General features: G+C 36.4%; 1 protein-coding gene across 1 annotated transcript in view; it reads left to right on the top strand.

Annotated features, from left to right (window-relative positions):
- The first annotated feature begins 1,061 nt into the window (after positions 1-1,061).
- Positions 1,062-18,909, top strand: part of SEMA3E (semaphorin 3E) — a 66,057-nt gene continuing 48,209 nt past the window's right edge. Inside the window, exon 1 of the mRNA XM_053464499.1 lies at positions 1,062-1,434. Within this exon, the coding sequence (XP_053320474.1) occupies positions 1,332-1,434 (103 nt within the window). The 5' untranslated portion in view covers positions 1,062-1,331. The remainder of the gene's footprint in view (positions 1,435-18,909) is intronic.

Genomic DNA, 18,909 nt, shown 5'->3' with positions numbered 1-18,909 from the left:
TGTATACTACGCTATAAAAAAAAACCAAAATAAGTCATGTGTGGGCACAGATCAGATGTATGATCAAAAAACAGTATTCTGTTTTTTTGTTTGTTTTTGTCACAGATTTAAAAGAGGAAATTCATGACTTATCAAGATACCATAAACATTTGTAGATTACACAGCAATCAACTGTACATATATGTGCACAAAATATATACTAAAAAGGGATAACTTTACAAGAATCCAACAGAACACAATTATTGATAATTTAACTTGGCAGTTCTCTTGTAATTAAGGCAAATATTAATGAGCTTGGGACTCATAAATAGCATAGCATAACTGATACCTTACAATTTAGTAAATATAATGTATGACTAGAATTCTACCCATATTTAACATTAAAACAATAGAACATTTGTTTATCACACCTCCCAGGTAGGTACCACATATCAACCTAGACTCTTGAATATATCTCTACCCATGCTGGGGGAGATTGAAGCAATGGATCCACCAAGATTATTATTATTATTCTTTTTTATTTATATAGCGCCAACAATTTATGCAGCACTTTTTACAACACATATATTCGAGGGGTATGACAAGACAAGAATTGACAGACTAAGACAAACCGATACATTAGGTGGAGAGAGCCCTGCTTGCAAGCTTACAATCTTGAGATAAGATAAAATACTAATTAAATCAGAAGGCGTAATGCCCTCTTTTGTCAATATCTGCACACAAACCCATTGTGGTCTATCTAGGGTTGCTATACGAGGAACCGCTTCTTAAATATTTTTGAATGATATCCTACACATGTACATAATGAGTGAGGAGGCACTTCAGAGAACCTCTCTCATTCTTGACTGATCACATTACAGGCTTTACAGACTAGGATGCCTGCTGTGTGGATCTAACAATTTTAAAAAGAAATGGCACTTTTTGCTTCTAATTAGCAAAAGGTGAAAGGTGAATTAAAACTAGCTGTCTGGCAAGCCTTAGCAAGGGTCTGACTTCCTAAGACTTGCAGTAGAAAGGAGGAGGTTTTTGGTTTGCTTTCTAAAGCAGTTCTGAACAGGACTGCTTGGCAGTGCTAGAGTGCAATAGTATCAGCATCAGAGGCTGGAGACAGAGCAGGCAGGGACTGCTGAATGGCATGTCAGATTCTAAGCAAATGTCACTGCAAGAAGGGGCAACTTATAATGAAGCATGACAAATAGAAATCGTGAACTGCTGGGATTCTCAAGGGGATTTTTTTCAATGAAGTGAAAAGAGAGCTGTGCTCTATACTGCAGCAGAGGAGGCAAAGGCTTTTACAAAGTGAAGAACTGATCCAGCTGACACTTAACAGCATGGCACATACCCTCATCCCTTTATTCCTTATCTATGGACTTCATTTCACTGGAGCTTTGGCAGTAGATACCAGGCAACCTAGACTACGTTTGTCATATAAAGGTAAGAATGTTACCATTATGTAAGTTTGTGTTATAGTTTCAATCTGTCAATGTTAACCCATTTTCCGCCAAAGGATTCTCTTAAAGAATATAGCACTACCTACTTTGTCTGCCAGTCTGATACCAAAGAGGTTAAAATGAGCAGAACTCTATCATGCATGGAATTCTATATTTATTTAAAGGGTGTAGTATTAATTAACCAGTTCTTAAAATAGGAGAATGTAATGTGCCTTCACACTGGTGTCTATAGGAGTATATGAACTGCCCAGGTCTCTTTGTTATTGTTTGCAAATTTCTGAAATATACATCTTAAAGCATATGTAGGTTGCCTGTATTTCCTAGCTGTATCAGAAGTCAGGTCTCTGTGATGAGTTACAGGCTCCTTCAAGGCTAACAGGATTACAAACATTATGAAAACATTACATTTCGTGTATGATACATGACAGATATTGCAAAACTCTTGGTCAAGGAGCCATGCCATATGCTAAGCAAAGCCTTATAATTAAGGAAATGTAGCTGTGATGTGAATGAACACATTATTTGGGGGGTGCTCAAAGCAGATTTATAATCTCATCACCTGTAACTAAATAGGTAGAGCAATTGTATAGTCTGACATGGAAGAAGATAACCTCACATGAAATCTAGTCACTGGTTAAAAATAAATGCAAAGATTAACCACAGCACCATGCAGATGAGCAGGGGTAGCATCATTAGAGAAATACTATAGTAGGTAATGGGGTTACCCAGGGGAATAAATCCATTGAGCTGGTTCTGTTTCATTGGTACATATTCAGCCAAGGCTGTGTTTATTATCAGTGTGGCAGATCATTCATCAATGATCATTCTGGCAGTTAATAGGTTAATTATACCTTGTAATTGCTGGTATAACTATCCTTTTGACGTTTTTCTTTTAAGCTGTCACCACGAACAAACCGTGTGCAGCTCAGAATATTAAAGTATGGAATGGATAATTACCTGAGTGTGTTTGTATCCTGCATTTCCAGAGCTAACTTGTAATTAACATTGTCTTGCAAGCACATAATAATCGACAATCATCTTCTTCAGCTGCAGGAAATGCAGAGTTGCTTGCATTAAATTAAATACTTCTGGTAAGAGGCAAATACCATTGGCCTTATAATTAAATATTTCTTATAACTCTTTATATGCCAGGCAAATAAGCTTCCGCCTATGGTGTGCCTCGAAACTACCATTTGTTTTTTTCTTTAATTAACAAATACACTAATGAGTGATCTGCTATATATTTTTGAGACCCCTCTGTCTGGATTGCATTGTATCCCTGTTTTAGCAGATTGACTATACATGCCTCATGAACTTACTATTTGCTTGTTTAAGACCACACTTTGTTCATAAAATTCCTAAACCCCTTGTAGCAAACAGTCTCTAAATGCTTCAGTACATGTATGCTATTTAGGAACCCATTTTCTGCAAACTTAATCTAGTTACATGTTATTCCCTCCCCTGTGTGGGTTTTATGCATATATTACAGCTCAGCCAGACACACATCACTATTTTAAATTCCTAATGGTGCAAGTCATTCTTTTCCCCTGTTTGCATCCGCCAATCCATTAATCAAATGGAGAGAGGGCTCTTATGCCCCTGGTTTTCACAATCAGTCTCTTGCAACTCCAGTCACCGCTCAAGTAAACACAGGTGCCTACTTTATTAGGATCTGCCTAAAATGTTAGAGACCCTACAATATGATGGATCCTAAGAACCTACTTTGAAATCCAATACTCTGTTCCAATGATTTCAGATCTAGGACTGGAACCCTGCCAGAGTTTTAGGATTTCTCAGAATAGCACATCATCATAGAATTACCATTGTGCATCTGTGAGCATTGCTACACGTCACCCTAAAAACACCACCTGAATGTGTCATAAAACAAATGTTTGCTATACACTATTACTGTACCCCATTTGTACATAAAGACACCCCCTTTCACACTGCATGATTATATTGGCCCTTAAACCGAGTTATATGATATGCTATGTTTTAAGTGTACTGTTGCTCTTAATGCAAGCTTTAACTGAATATTTGGCATCGCTAGTGCTGGTAATGATCACTACTCTTCAGTAGAAATTGGGGCATTTGGAGAACAATTATAAGTGCTTATTATATATATACCACTGTAAATTTTAATATAACAATGACTTACATTTCAGAATATAATTAGTGACTTTGGGAAAGCCAAATGGTAGTCCATAAAATTATCAAGCCAGCAAAATTAAATATATATCGATACAGGCATGTCTAATGTATTCAGGCTCTGAAGATAAAATGTTCAAAGTTTCTAATGCACTTTAAGGTTTCTATGGAACATGGATAATTAAAGAAAAGAACACAAGGCATATCCTCTTTTTGACCACGTGTGCGCGGTCTACATTGCATATACCTGCCACCTTATACATACCCTTGAGCTCGAATTGAATAGGTCAGAGCAGGCCAGGCCTGGTCATTTGGCAAATTGGACAAATACCTGGCTGGCCAGTGGCTGATAGCACCAATATTATGCAATATTATGAAATATGGCACAGTAATTTGCCTCAATCGACAATGACAATATCAGAATCTTATTTAGTTTTTATTGTATCCAAATCACTTGCGTGGCAGCCATGCAGTTGTTTCAATATTTTGCATTAGGCAGCAGAAAAAGTAACATGCCTAAAACCAATTTATATAATAATTTGACTTGATTAACAAATTTGTCTACACGTTTCAACAATTTATAAAAAAAGATCAGATTCATACTCTTAATGACATCATCATTTTAAGGTTCAGCAAATGTCAAGCAGGTGTTCCTCTTAAGGGGTTGCTTGGTAATGAATTGGAGAATTGACATTAGGACTACATGGATCACTACAAGACTTAAGGACCTCCGCCTATTTACATAATGGAATTGGTTGAACTCTAAAATCAGAGCTAGAAATTCTAAAATGATTCAGGCAAAACTAGACAACACTAGAAATTTGGTGGCATTACTGCATGTGCTTTTTCCCTCTGGGTGCTTGGTAGTCAAAAATATCTTCGATGTCCTTATGTATATCAAAGTTTTGGTTATTCTGATCAAATGTTTTGAAAATCATACATTTTTACCCCTTTATTTAGAACATTATTTTCTTGCAAGCCGTGCCATCTACCAGACTGGTGTGGCGTTGCAGTGCTTGTTGGTACGCTATGTCTAGGTTAAAACTGCATCTACCAGTTCATTTGTTTCACCGTGTGTGGTGGGGCACATGCGCGCAATGTGCATTTTTATTATTTTATGTCACATTAGTATACAGTTCAATAACTGTAACCTTCGACGGACAGTCTGTTTGATCTTGGCAAACGTGCCACTGCCCATTTTCATCAAACGCTGGATGCATCAATCCCTATCATTGTTATATCATTATGTGTAAGCTTCCTGGGGTTTTCCCTGACACATTATAAATCTCTTTCATTGTAGGGTTTAAGAATTTGTTTCTCATCATCTCTCCTACGCACATCATGAAGTAAATGATCCAATTCATGTGTATTTAGATTTTTAGTCTTTTTCACTCTGAGTAGTTAAGTCTGTCTTTACCTGCATATTTACAATAAGACATTCTAAAGATGTGAAAGGATTAACCCTTTGAGTGACTGATTCTCATGATAGACACGGTTAGTTTATGTATGTATATATGTATTTTTTAAAGTAACAACCTTACTAACAGCTTAAGCGTTACCTTGGGTAAATATCCTAAACATATTGTATATGTTGCACATATGGGACTAAGATTCTAAGATTTGTGTGCTGTGAAAGTCAACAGCTACACCAAGCTGCTGATTCCAATCAAAGATATGTGCTTAAGTTCTAAAGATCAGATGCTATTTCTTTCCCAGGAATATAATCTGCCGATTGGTCACTAGCAAATTGGCAGCATTTCTCCTTTGGAGGCCTTGCATAATTTGCACAAACGAGTCTTGTGTGCAAATTAAAACAATGCAAAACTTCCCTTGGAGGTAGGAGAAAGTGCTCCCAATAGGCACAGCCGCTGATCAGCAGACTCGCTTAATTTCTTCCTGGATGTATAACTTTTACATGTTGCTGATCACCTCCTATCCTTTGCTCTGTGTGAAATATTTAAACTCACAAGTGAAAGTTATCGTTACGATCAACATCTGAAAAAAAGATGTTACCTGGAAAATATGGCTGTGATGGGGGGGCTCCAAATAAACCAAATAAACCATCCATCATGTGTGAAAGAATTAGATATGTCTTTCTAGAGTATTCAATATGTATCAATATAGTGCAAGTTACAAAACACAGTTGGTAATTATTTGCGGTACTTTAATGCTTATTAGCTCCAGTATGTTTTGTCTGGCACTGTCATTTCTTTATTTTTTCTAAATAAAATAAAATTCTAAATTTTAGAATTTAAATCTAAAAACAACACAGAAACACTTTGCATTTGGTAAAAAAAATAAATTGGATCAGTGCTTAAACCGAATGCATGCATTGTTCAGTATCTCATTATGAAGGCTAATAACCATGCTAATGTACTCTCCTTCTCAAAGATACTTCTGATATTGTCTAATCATCTGGCTCTGTGTAGAAACAGTCTATAAATGAACAACAGTAATGTTCCAAACATGTCCATATGTGACTCAGTAGTACCAGCTAATTCCACATGGCTTTAAAAGGTGTACATTTGTGAACCTTTGACATGTTTGAATGTAAACCATACATCTGTTGGATTCCAACAACTGGCTCATTCATAATAGGTTATGTAAATGGCCTGTAGAGACAATTATTGGCTTGACAAGCATTAGGGTAGTTGAGATAACACACCCTGCTGTAGATTTCGACATACATTGTGTAAATGGTCATGGACTCCAGCAGCTGTTCATTTAATTTTCACGTTTTACTTAATTTTATTTGTTTACAATCCATGCTTGAGAAAAACTGACAGAGAAGGGTTAGAAAGGATTCCCACTTTAGTTAAAGGAAAGCAGCTGTGTTGTATACCTCCTATGATGCTGTTGAGATAGCTCAGTTGGTAAATACCCTGACTACATAGCCTGTTTAAGTGATGGTCAACTCAACCCTTCAACCTTCCAAGGTCGATAAATGAGTACTATTGATTGGGTAATAATAACATCTAATTTCTAATATGATATCTATATCTAATCGATATTGAGAAAAACGAGCTATATAAATACTAGTTATTATGTTATACACATCAGACTAGCATCACTAACTTGTTTCTCTCTATATCTTAAATCTTTCTATCCTGGTTGTCATCAGATTTTCTTACTTTTGTTCAGCACTTAATAACATCAAAATCATATGTAATTAAAGTCATTATGTGTCTTCTGCTCTATCTAACCCATATGCTGCTATCAATTTACAGATAATTAATTTGCTACAAATGCAGTTGCAACTGTGGTGAAATCCTCACATGGGATGATAGTATCTGAAGCAGAAACCCAAGCTCATCACGTTGGGAAAATGGTGTTCTACATGTGACCATCCCTGTTTTCTTCTCACACTCATTTTCTTTGACCCTTTTCATTTTGATACATGAACTAAGACTGCGATTAGCACCTTAATCATATAGAGAATACCAGCAGACATAGGATTATTACATTAGGTGGAGAACGAAAATTAACAATAACATTAAAATCATGATATACAAAATTGACATTGAGATTAGCACACACTAAGGCATACTGGGACAGAAGGAGAAGAGGGCCCTGCTCTTGTATGCTGTATCCTTTTTACCTTAAGTGTTGATAATTCATTTTATCAGTATTTGATTTAATTCCACCCTCTATACGTTTTGCCGGAATCACCAACACGTTATGTTACAAAAAGTTTTGCTTTCTAAACATAATGCAACACAATATTTGTTTTGAATATGGACTGATCTTAAATTAATTAATACATTCAATTAATGGTTAATCCTGTGAAAGTAATGGTGGTAGAACGATCCTACTCTGGGTCTGGAATGGGGCTGAGATATTCAAATATCTAAATAATGCTGTTAAACAAGACAAAGCAGCGCCAAATGGAAAAACCTGATTTGTTGTAAACTGTGGCACTGAATAGATCACTGTTTACGGATGACATAAGTAAAATTCCAACCTAACTATGGTAGCCATGACTTTATTTGATGTCCACGGAAACTGTACATATTGTTACATTAGTGCAACATTTAAAGGCTATAAACCACTATACAAATAAGAAGAACCATTATTTGCCACAATACACACTAAGTGTAGTCTATTTATTGTTACAAATCTGCCATAGAAATTATAAAAAAAAAAAAACAGAATAAGAATGTCCATGGGCACTGTATGCTATTTTAGTTATAGCAGCTTCGTCTACTTAAGAAGTGTAGGATTTGGGGAAGCCTTATGTTCATTTCATTTTTACAAAAATGTATTCTGATTAATACATTTAAGAAGTAATCATCTCTGCAACAAATACATGTTGCAAGATGTGACTGAACTGTATTTGTGGATATAGTATATGAATGACAGCAAAAACTTTATAGGAATATTTCTAAATTAAGCAAAAAAAAAAAAAAAGAAAAGAAGAAGTAGGTAGTAGGATGATAAATAGTATCTACACTGACCGATTATTCTAGATTTGGATTTGTTTACTACCTTGTATTTACTGCTATTATTTATTATAATTTATACTGGAAATTGTGTATACATCATTTTAATCTCTACTTTATCTGATTGTACAGCGCGATGGAATATGACACTATATAAAACAATAAATAATAATAATAATCATTGACTGTTAATGATGTCTACTGACTGTGAATATCCACTTTCATTTAAGCATATTGACATATAGATAGATAGTAAACCTTATTCTGTCGTCACAAAACATCAGTAAACATACAGTATACACATGTCAGACTCATACTTTAAACACTCATGCTCAATTCTTGCAACACAGTTTGCAGTCAAAATATTTAACATCAAAGGCTCATATTTATTTCACAAGAGATGCATATCACTTCAAAGTTGTTCTGTAAAGTTGACTACCTAGTTTGTGAGACATTTATCATTTCCAGACACAGTATGTCTTGTTATGTCATCCAGCTACACCATAACCAGCAAATCTAACACTAGTAGTCTTGTCACCCCCTTGGCAATATGTTTGCTTAGCCTCAAGCACATTAAAGTGCATCTGGTTTGCTAAATGTCTAATCCCATTAAAACATCAATGTGCTAATTTTTGTTGTTGTCGCATTATGAGAACCTGGTATAAGACCTGTAATTAATATTTCATTACTCTCAAAGTTCAGCTATTTGATTTGTTTTAGCAGTGATCTATTCTAAAACCTTCCATGTAATGCATATGAACAGACCAATATAACTCAGGCAGAAAAGCATGAGTGGTAAATGAGTTGCACAGAGAATTAAAAAACATTTAAAAAGCGGGTCTGTGCAAGCTGGATATAACTGATTTAGCTACATGTGTACTATTGAATATATACCGTATTGGCTCGAATATAGGCCGCACTTTTTTCCCCCACTTTAAGTCTTTAAAGTGGGGGTGCGGCCTATATTCGGGGTCTAGCACCCGACGCCCGGGACATACAGTCCCGGGCGCCGGACAGGCAGCGGCGTTAGGATACAGATCCCCCGCAGCTGTGCAGGGGACCTGTATCCTACTGTCTGATACGCTCAGACAGCCTCCCCTGCCAGCACTTCCCACGGGGGGGGGGTGCCGGCACGGGAGGTTGTCTAAGCGCATCGTGCGGACCGTCCGCACGATGCGTTTTACCTCTGCCCCCCCGGACTTACCGGAGCAGACTCCCGGGTGTCTTGCGGGGCCGGCGGGGGTCATCTACGCAATACACGTATACAACTTCCGGTGCCGACACATCCAGTGCCGGCACCGGAAGTTGTATACGCGTATTGCGTAGATGTCCCCCGCCGGCCCCGCAAGACACCCGGGAGTCTGCTCCGGTAAGTCGGGGGGGCAGAGGAGGACAGTGGTAGCATATCTCGGGGAGGGAGGACAGTGGTAGCGTATCTCGGGGAGGGAGGACAGTGGTAGTATATCTCGGGGAGGAGGAGGACAGTGGTAGCATATCTCGGGGAGGGAGGACAGTGGCAGCATATCTCGGGGGGGTCAGTGGCAGCATATCTCGGGGGGGACAGTGGTAGCATATCTCGGGGGGGAGGACAGTGGCAGCATATCTCGGGGGGGCAGAGTGGCAGCATGTTTTTTTGGTTCTTTTTCAAAGAAAAAAACTTTTTCTTTAAAAAAGCACCAAACTTTTAGGGTGCGGCCTATATCCGAGCCAGTACGGTAGATTGTTAAACAGTACCACTAGTAGTTTACTGCACTGTTTAGTACTATTATTATTAATATTTTTACCTTTTATTTATATAGAGCCAACAGTTTATGCAGCGCTTAATACAATACATATATTCAAGGGGTATGACAAGACGAGAATTGACAGACTAAGACAAACCGATTAGGTGGAGAAAGCAAACTATTTTTACTACCTTTCATCTGTAAAAGTACGTATTAGGAAATGATTTAAAGGAATATTATGTGATCATATTTGCTTCTAAACAGTCCATAGACAATCTGCATTTGGGAACTGTGCCTTGTATCTAACATTTTCCTTGTCCTACTCCATTTCTGGTGCTACATTGGTGCCTTAGATAAAAAAAAAAAAGAACATTCTATCTGAGAAAGTGACTCCTGAGGTCCAAAAGCTTATGTGACTTTTTGTATGTTGGTCCAAAATAGGTATCAGGTTCGACTAAGAGACTCCATTTATTCTTGGGCTAATACAATGTGCAATATGCAATATCCGTTCATTAAGATGATTATTAAACATTATTAGACACCATACTTGAATTGACAGTTTATTAGTGGATCTTTTATATAAATATAGAGCAGTATCCTATTTTCTAAATGTGTCTCAATTCTGGATTTTCTTTAAGCAAACTTGAAATCTGTTTGTTACTAAGTGTGCACAAAAGAGGTTTCAGTGTGTTAAAGCGGTCCTATATAGCCTCAGGGCCTCGAACACAGCCCCGAATATATTATGGTTAATAATGATTACTTTTAATCTTTAGATGCCATTAGTTAATTCAGTGAAACAGTAGACCTGCAGAGTAGGCTTTCACTCCCTGCTGAGTAATCCTGTTGTGTCTTTTGTGCCTTTGAATCATATGAAAAATAGATTCCACTTGAGGTTTACTGATACTGTGGAGGGATTAGTGTGGGATGAAGCTTTAAGCAGCAGGTCAGACATTTTTCTTCATCGGGGACTGTATAAATGCTCTGAAGGCGCATTGCCTTATCCTCAGGGCTTAACTCATAGAGGAGTACACTTGCTCAAAGGTCAGGATGCTCAGCTCCCAAGTGGTTCAACTGTTTACATGTGGTGTGTTTGGAAACGTATGCTACAGATAAAAGACACTTATGTAACGATTTCCCCCAACTCTCACTCCAGGGAAAAGATTTATTCATTGGAAAGGAATTTATTCAAATCTCAGCTCATGGTCTTGAACCACATTAAGAGATGATCACAAGGTCAACCTTAAGGAAACCCCAATTGTGCTAAATGCTTTCAAAAAGCCAGAACATATGCTAAGCTACACTGACAAATATGTCATTAAGCAGAAGAGATTGTATGACCTATACTTCTAAATATGCCATTTGCAGAAATCTAACAAAAAGAAAATTGATGTATTGTGTGTTCATTTACATATCCCACAGGATTGCGTTTCCTGTAATGAAGTAGTATTGTCTTAAATACTTTTGATACATATTCTGTAAAGGGAGTCTCTGAAAAGTATGAGTATCAATTTAATTTACAGTAAGTATAGCTATCAAACCACCAAATTTTAATAAATAGAAAATCCATTACTTCACAGGAGGAAAACGTTTTACATTTTAACTTTATATAGACTTACTAATTATTGTGAAAAGAATATTGTCAAGATAAGGTTGACTGTAGTATTCTTAAATCTGTTTTTTTTTTTTTTTTTAGGTAATACTCTAGAATAGCACTGATACAAATTGCAAACACTACTTTATGTAATCTCATACCATCTCATTGCTATGATCCTGTACTTGAACACGTTACTTCATTCAAAACATTAATAATTGCTCTATAACAATATATATACATATCTGATTACTGATAATAATAATGATTTAGTGGTATGTACTCATATTCTGCAGTGCAATGTTTTCCTGAATGTGATGGTGCTATATATATATATATATATATATATATATATATATATATAAAATAATAATGATAACAATATTTTTCAAGATCCTCTCCAACAAGCCAATGCTACAATGTGTTCACATTTTATTACAGCAACCTCTTATGTGGCAGAAAAATATCCTGGCCGACATACAATAATTGCCATATGTGATGTCTGCTGGCAGTAATAGTTTCTTATTATAGACTAATAACTCAAACATTCCTTATCAGAACTGCAAGGATTAAGCACTAATTTTAGCTTCACAGCACGTAAATAACACTAATTTAACTGACACACCTAACACTTTCAAAACGTATTGACTCAGCATAACATTTTGCATTAAAACTTGGGTGGTTTTTTTCACATGTCTACATCAGTGCTGTGCTGTAACACCTCTTAAAATCTTTGCAATCATGAATGCAGTTGCTAGGTTTATCTCTGTTGCCCATCACTCTACTAACACATCTCTCCTCTGTCAGTTTATTTACTGTCTGTCTATACATGTATATTTGTGATACCCGCCTGTCCTCTGCTCTAACCTACCTGGCATTCCCGTATAGAAGACTTCTTAAGGGCTGCCCCATCCTTCTCCATTTATCTACTTCTTCATGGGAATCTATCAACTTAAAGGTAAACACTCCTCTTCCCACCAACTACTGTCTTTTCATTCCTAGTCTCACCACCTTCTGGTTGTCTCCCACCATTATGTAAATGTACACAGGGTTCAATTAAAAATCCTGACTCTCATTTGAAATTTTCATTGAACCCCCACCTACATCCCCTCTCTTGTCTCCAAATACTGGTCCCTCCATTCATCTGATGATCTCTGTCTGTCCTTTGCTCTAATCTGTATCTATCATGCCATATCCAAGAGTTCTCATGGGCTAATGTATCCTTTGGAAAACCCAACGCCGGGGGGGGGAGGGGGGTGTCTTTTGCCTAGGATTGCAAACATTATGTTAGTATTTAAAAATATATTAAATCTCAAATATAGTACAAACCCCTATATATTTATGTAGTGAGGTGATAGATTTTCTATAATTTTATATGAACACTATGATTCAAGTGTAAATTAAACCTGAAATGGGTTGTACTTCAACATTTATGAAACCAATTTTAGATTTATTTAATGAAACTCCCTTTCATATATTTCCCTGTGTTTGTTTAATGTGGTAATTATTTTAGAGTTTGTCACTTAATAATAACTACTGTTTTTTTTTGGATGAAAGCTGAGCGTTTCATAAGACTTAAATGGTCATCACAACAGAAAGTATTTGGGTTACAACAGTTATCTGATATTAAGTTTATTTCTAATGTAAATTGAAGCAAACTATAACGTAAGTTAAAATCAGTTATAAAAATATTCCCCTTTAAGGAGGAAGTTGTTCTTGAAATGATGAAAGGCATATGACTCCGTGAAGCTTGATCTGGGTTGGCAAATGTTAAGTGCCTTGAACTAGAGAGAAGCCCTGCTACTACCCTGAGATTGTGCTGGTTTGTGTCAGACACAGAGTAAACGGGTCTGTATACACTTCTCTGTGCTACCTCCAGGAATGTGCGTTTAATGGACAATTCTAAAGATATTCATTCTTCAGCTACTATGTAATCTTGTTACAATGTTTAGTTAAGGATCCCAAATACAGTGGCGTAAAGCAAATAATACCTCCATAATGGATATATCGTGTTCTGGAGATTAAAGCTAAAATATTGCATCCCAACATTTGATTACGTGGAGTTCATACACCTCTCCTGTCCTTGGGAGAATAAAAACACATTGACAATAAATGCCCCTCAGTTCCCTGAAGACGAAACATATTTGATTGGTTAACCTTACATTTGTATCTGATTATTGTAACTCAGAACATTCCTTACACCGTAATCACCTTTGTTATTCAAAGCAGGGCTGTAAACTGGCCTTCATTTTAGAGTCTATGCTTTTTACATATGTTTTTTTTCATGGAATCCTTGACTCAATGGTTTAATAATCTTGTCTGTATTTTTAAATACCACCAGGGATTTTTCAAAGAAATGCTTGATATTTAAACAGAAATGGTGCAATCCGAATTTGTCTCACAGCTTAGTTTGCATGGGTTTGGTTGCTTTGTCTCCAGAACCAGTTGCAATACAGTAGAGTACAATCATTTTATACCAGCATTATTTCCAAAGCAATGATAATATTCAATATTTTATGATCAACCACCAGCTTTAAAGCAGATTGTACTGTAAGGACCATCTACTTGTGGGGGTTCCCGTATTGGATGAACTTTAGCTTGTACTGCTCCCTCCTTGCCAAGCGTCTGGCTCAAATCAATATGTGCTGTCATAAGGTACATAACATTTAAATGTATAAATGTATAGTGCCGGCTGCTGTCAGTCTTTCATATAGACACAGCAATGTAATGTTTGTTCTTATATAAAGGTTTCATAAAAGATTATATTGTACCATAACACATGAAATATTTCACTATATTCTACCAGGATCATGCTAGATGTGTTACTTACAACACATATATTGGCAGCAAGCTTGTAAATTTGACACACACTGGGTAGCTTTATGATCATATTTCATCAACATCTTAGATTCCATAAGAATAAACAGGTATTCTCAGTGAAGATGACATGTTGGGGTCTCCTCTAAAGGGAGAGTTGTTGGGATAGTTTAAAAAACTATGTATAACTTATTATAAAGTGCAAACACTAGCAGGTAAATCTTGCAAGGGCCGAGTTGGCTTGCTTAATGTGTAATTCAATGAGCCAGGAAACTTAAAATAAACCTCACTGATTTAGATTTACATTATAGAGGGCAAGCCAAGCTCTCCCTGCAGTTTTTTTGTAAAATATTGTGCAAAAATCCTATATAATTCAGTTTCGTCTTTCTAGAAATCATATTTTCCCTTAAATCATCTAGGATTGAGTACTTTATGTATATATCATGTGCTTATGGACGCCACATTGGTTTGAATTAAATTTATAAAATGAATACACGGACATACAGTGATGACGCACACATTAATTTGCAGGAAAAAACATTCAACATGTTGTCTGTGCAGTAAAGTTTCTCCTCACTTTCATTTTCCACATTAGCTTTGTGGGACCAAATTTGCTACTAATAATGGTGCCATGGGCAGATATGCCCTTCTGAGTCCATCAAGTCCAGTTGAATCTGCTGCCACTAACACTTTCTGATGCTGATGCCCATGGTCACAAGAGGCCCACGAGTAGGCTGTGGGCACCTAGTGTAAAAAACCCTCTGTTAAAGATGGCCCTGATTATGACAGGTGGGCTGAGGAGATTTTGAGCCATTTTTATATTTGACCCTCCTGCCCCCAGCCCTAAAGTTGTTAGTCTTCCCCCGGGTTAGTAGCTAAATTACCTATTAAAATGTGCAACAGAATGTAGAAAACACTGTGGCAGATAAACATCAAAGATGTGATTACTCTATGACAGGATAAGGTGTAAGCAGATTTAAGATAATTACAGTTTGTCTCTATTTTAAATGCTTGTATAATTATAGTTCTACTTGTATGACCTTTTAGAACTTTATATTTGTGAAACCGGTAATGCAACTTCAAAGATATTTTAAAATTACTAGTTCCCTCCTAGATCTGCCATTTAGGTAGTTTGATTAAGGAAATACCTTTCTCTCTTTTAGAGAGATATTAAAACCCAGCTGTACAAAATATGTTTCATGGACATTGTTGTAAAACCACCCTAGTCTCTGTCTTGTCACCCTCAAGTAAAGCTATAGTGAAGTACATGATCACACACCAAGAGTTTTGCTTGCTGCTGCTTCCCTGCTGCCCAGATGTCACTGCATTGACATCAATGGCTCTACATGTTGCTTTGGGTAAGAGAATGTTTTAAAAGACTGTAATACCAGTCTTAAATTTCCTTACCAATAATTTATAATTGGATTTTTTCACCACTAGATATCTATTGTATAGGTTAATCATCCCTGGAATCAAGGGAGGTTAAGTACACGAGATTCACATTCTTTTTGAATAAGCATTCTCATAGATAGATAGATAGATAGATAGATAGATAGATAGATAGATATCTTAGATAGATAGATAGATAGATAGCAATGAATGTCTGCTGTAAATGATACTATTTGGTGGCTTGTATTTAGCACTTGTGCCATATTAGAGCAATGTCATGTGTGGCCCAGAACCCTGCATACATTTGTTTGATACGAATGTCAGCTACAATAAAATGTAAGAGGTTCTGGGATTTGTAGCTAATTTGAGCTGCGGTGGGATTTCAGTCTGGGCAGATGATTCAAAGCACTGGAATAGTAACATTTGGCATCCAACAGATGACTTTTAAAGGCAATATAAATTCTTTAGATCTAGGTTACTAAGCAATATACACACCATAGTTTGTTAGACTCAGTGTGAAGAATAAAAGAAGAATACAAATTCCACATATTACAACAAGGTACTAAAGTAATGCTAGGAAAATTATATTCTTATCTTATCTGGATGTAAGTTCCAATGTAACACGACATACAAGAATATGGCCCAGCACAAAAGAAATTTAGGGAGTATTGAGGCTGAAGTGCCATACAAGAACAATCAACTTTTATACCTAAACCCCATAGTTATAATTTGATGTTAATAGTAAATGGTGGGGATTATACAGTGGTAAACCAATAACAAATACTAATATATAATGCACATTTTGGTTTTAATGTCATACTTCGCATTGCTACAAGACAAGTATGTAGAATTTTGATGCTAAAGCCTCATAGAAGAGGTTAAGCTTCTTCATAAGTACAGGATATTATTTAAATATATAACGAAAAGATGGACATTGCTTATAAATACACAATAACACCAATTAATAAAAAAAAACATTTTATTAAGTAAATATGTAATGACTGCACATCATTACTCTTAGAGAACATAAAAAATGAAAAAAGGGCACATAAATACAATATATTGGGAGCCTTCATATACAATACTATTATCTGGTACTTCCATAGTACACAGAGTACTAGAAATGTGTCACTCAATACAATTAAAATACAATGAGAAATTATATATTAAATAAAATTAAACCAATACCAACTTTCCCTTAGTGCCGACCTGGATATTTAAGGACACAACCAGAAACACAACACAGGACACGTTGTGTGCTTCTTCAGCTGGGAAGGTGTGCAAGTCATATTATGTGTAGTTATTACATAGATATTTAATAACATATATTTTTATATTAATGAGTGTCATTGTATATGTTTACTTTTTATATTTGATTCCTTTCAGTGTGATATTACTGCAGCCAAAAAAGACAGCTTAATTGCGCTAAATGAATTTAAAAGGACATATTAGAAATTGAAATGAATTGAGTTCTTTTTCAAACGTATTTCATTACATGCGTTGAACATCTGGTTCCATTTTATAACTTGTGACTCTTCAAACCTCTAGCTTCCTGTCAGTGACTCTCTGTGTCAGTGCTTGTTATGGTTATTAGCATTACGTGGGTTTCTTTAGGACAGGTATTTATATGATTATTCAAAGGATGTATACTATATTTTCAGTTCAATGTATTGTGCATTACATCATAGTGAAATATAAGTAAATTCACTTTCTACCAATACGTTAAATAATAGCATTCAGGGCCATCATTATCACAAGGCAACAGGGACAGCTGCCCTGGGCTCAGGCCTGTCTTAGGGGCCCACAGAAGCTGTCCTCTTCAATAACCCAGCAACCATCTCCACTGATGCTCCCACATAGTCTGCACATTACCAGCTATTACAGAGCACCGGGGTGTGACATCATATCTTGGCATTCAGTAGCAGACGTCATGCAGACCTCAAAAAAGTACGTGTTTTTGGGGATGTCTGTGCAGTCGGTTAGGTTCAAGTACAAGGTACATACATTTTGTTACCTTTTATACTGATGGAACAGTAGGTTACGTAGTAACATACCACTCGCACATCCCATATGCACACATTGAGGGTTATTTATATAGGGTATTTCAGATACAAAGTGCAAGCGAGGTGCAAATTATTCTAATGATCAACTAAACATTCCTGCTGATTAGTCCAACATATAACCCATGAGATAAAGGTGGGAGCTGTAAAAATGTTATCGTGAACCATAGATCTTGTATGTCATCAATGGGTCTGCCTATAAAGCTTTGAAAACCAGATGGGGTGTAAAAACATTCATGAAACGGAGCGCATGACAGTAAAAAAACATTAGGGAAACAAACTTCCATCAGTTTATTTCCTTTTACTATGCAGGTTACTCGTGAATTTGTCAGCTTCTTTTCATATACGATCACTTTTAATTCGGTACATGTGTCCTAAGGTGTTACGGGTAGCTTTTAATATGTGAAATAGCTTTTAACACCTCATAATCTATACAATACCAAATTGATTATATGTAAACCAGATTCTTAAATTCCATATATACACAAGGTCAGACTTTCCTTTTAACTACAGACAACAATAAGGTGTATTTAAAAATCTTATATAAGCCTTCTTTGTTAAGACTAAGTAATGCACCATGCCCACACAGTGTTTATTTTGCTTTCTCAATAAAGTTTCTTTTAAATCTAACTTTCCTGTCTTGGAATGCTTTTGGGAATTCCATGTTTGAGGCATGTTTGACTATCTGTTGACATCTAAAGCAGACGTTGTCCTCAGATTCTTGTCAAAGCTGTCTCACTTGTCATGAATAAATTCCTCAAACCATAGATAATGATACTAAACAATATTCTTTGTAGAAAATGTTCTTTACGTGTTTAATTTAAGCGGTTTATATTAAAGCATATATATATATAATATTAGATTTGTGCATGTGGATTCTTTCAAATTTTAACAAAATTTGCCAGTTTAGCTACTTTGTTTCCCATTTTGTTGTTTTTTCACTATCACCATCTCTCTCTCTCTCTCATGCTGTTTCACAATCTCTCTCATACTCTCTCTCTCTCTCATACTCTCTCTCAATGTCTCCCTATCTCCCCTGTTTCCTTGTCCTTGTCTCCTTTTCCGCAGCTCTGCTTCTTGCCTTGCCTCTTCTTGTTCTTGTGTTTCTGCACCTCTCTTTCTCCACGATCCACATTCTCCATTATTCTGGCCTTTTGTAGTACTTCACAAATGGGTGCAGCCACGGCATGCATCATGTGGACAGCCTCTCCCTATTGCTCCAATCGGGGGAGAGGGTGTGCGCGGATGCTCGGCCCTTTTGCGGAAGTGTTCCGGAAGACCAGGTTAATG

The sequence above is a fragment of the Spea bombifrons genome, chromosome 4 (assembly GCF_027358695.1).
Source record: "Spea bombifrons isolate aSpeBom1 chromosome 4, aSpeBom1.2.pri, whole genome shotgun sequence".
Classification (NCBI taxonomy): Eukaryota; Metazoa; Chordata; class Amphibia; order Anura; family Pelobatidae; genus Spea; species Spea bombifrons.
Note: the sequence above shows the minus strand (reverse complement) of the source record. Positions and strands in the feature narration are given on the sequence as shown.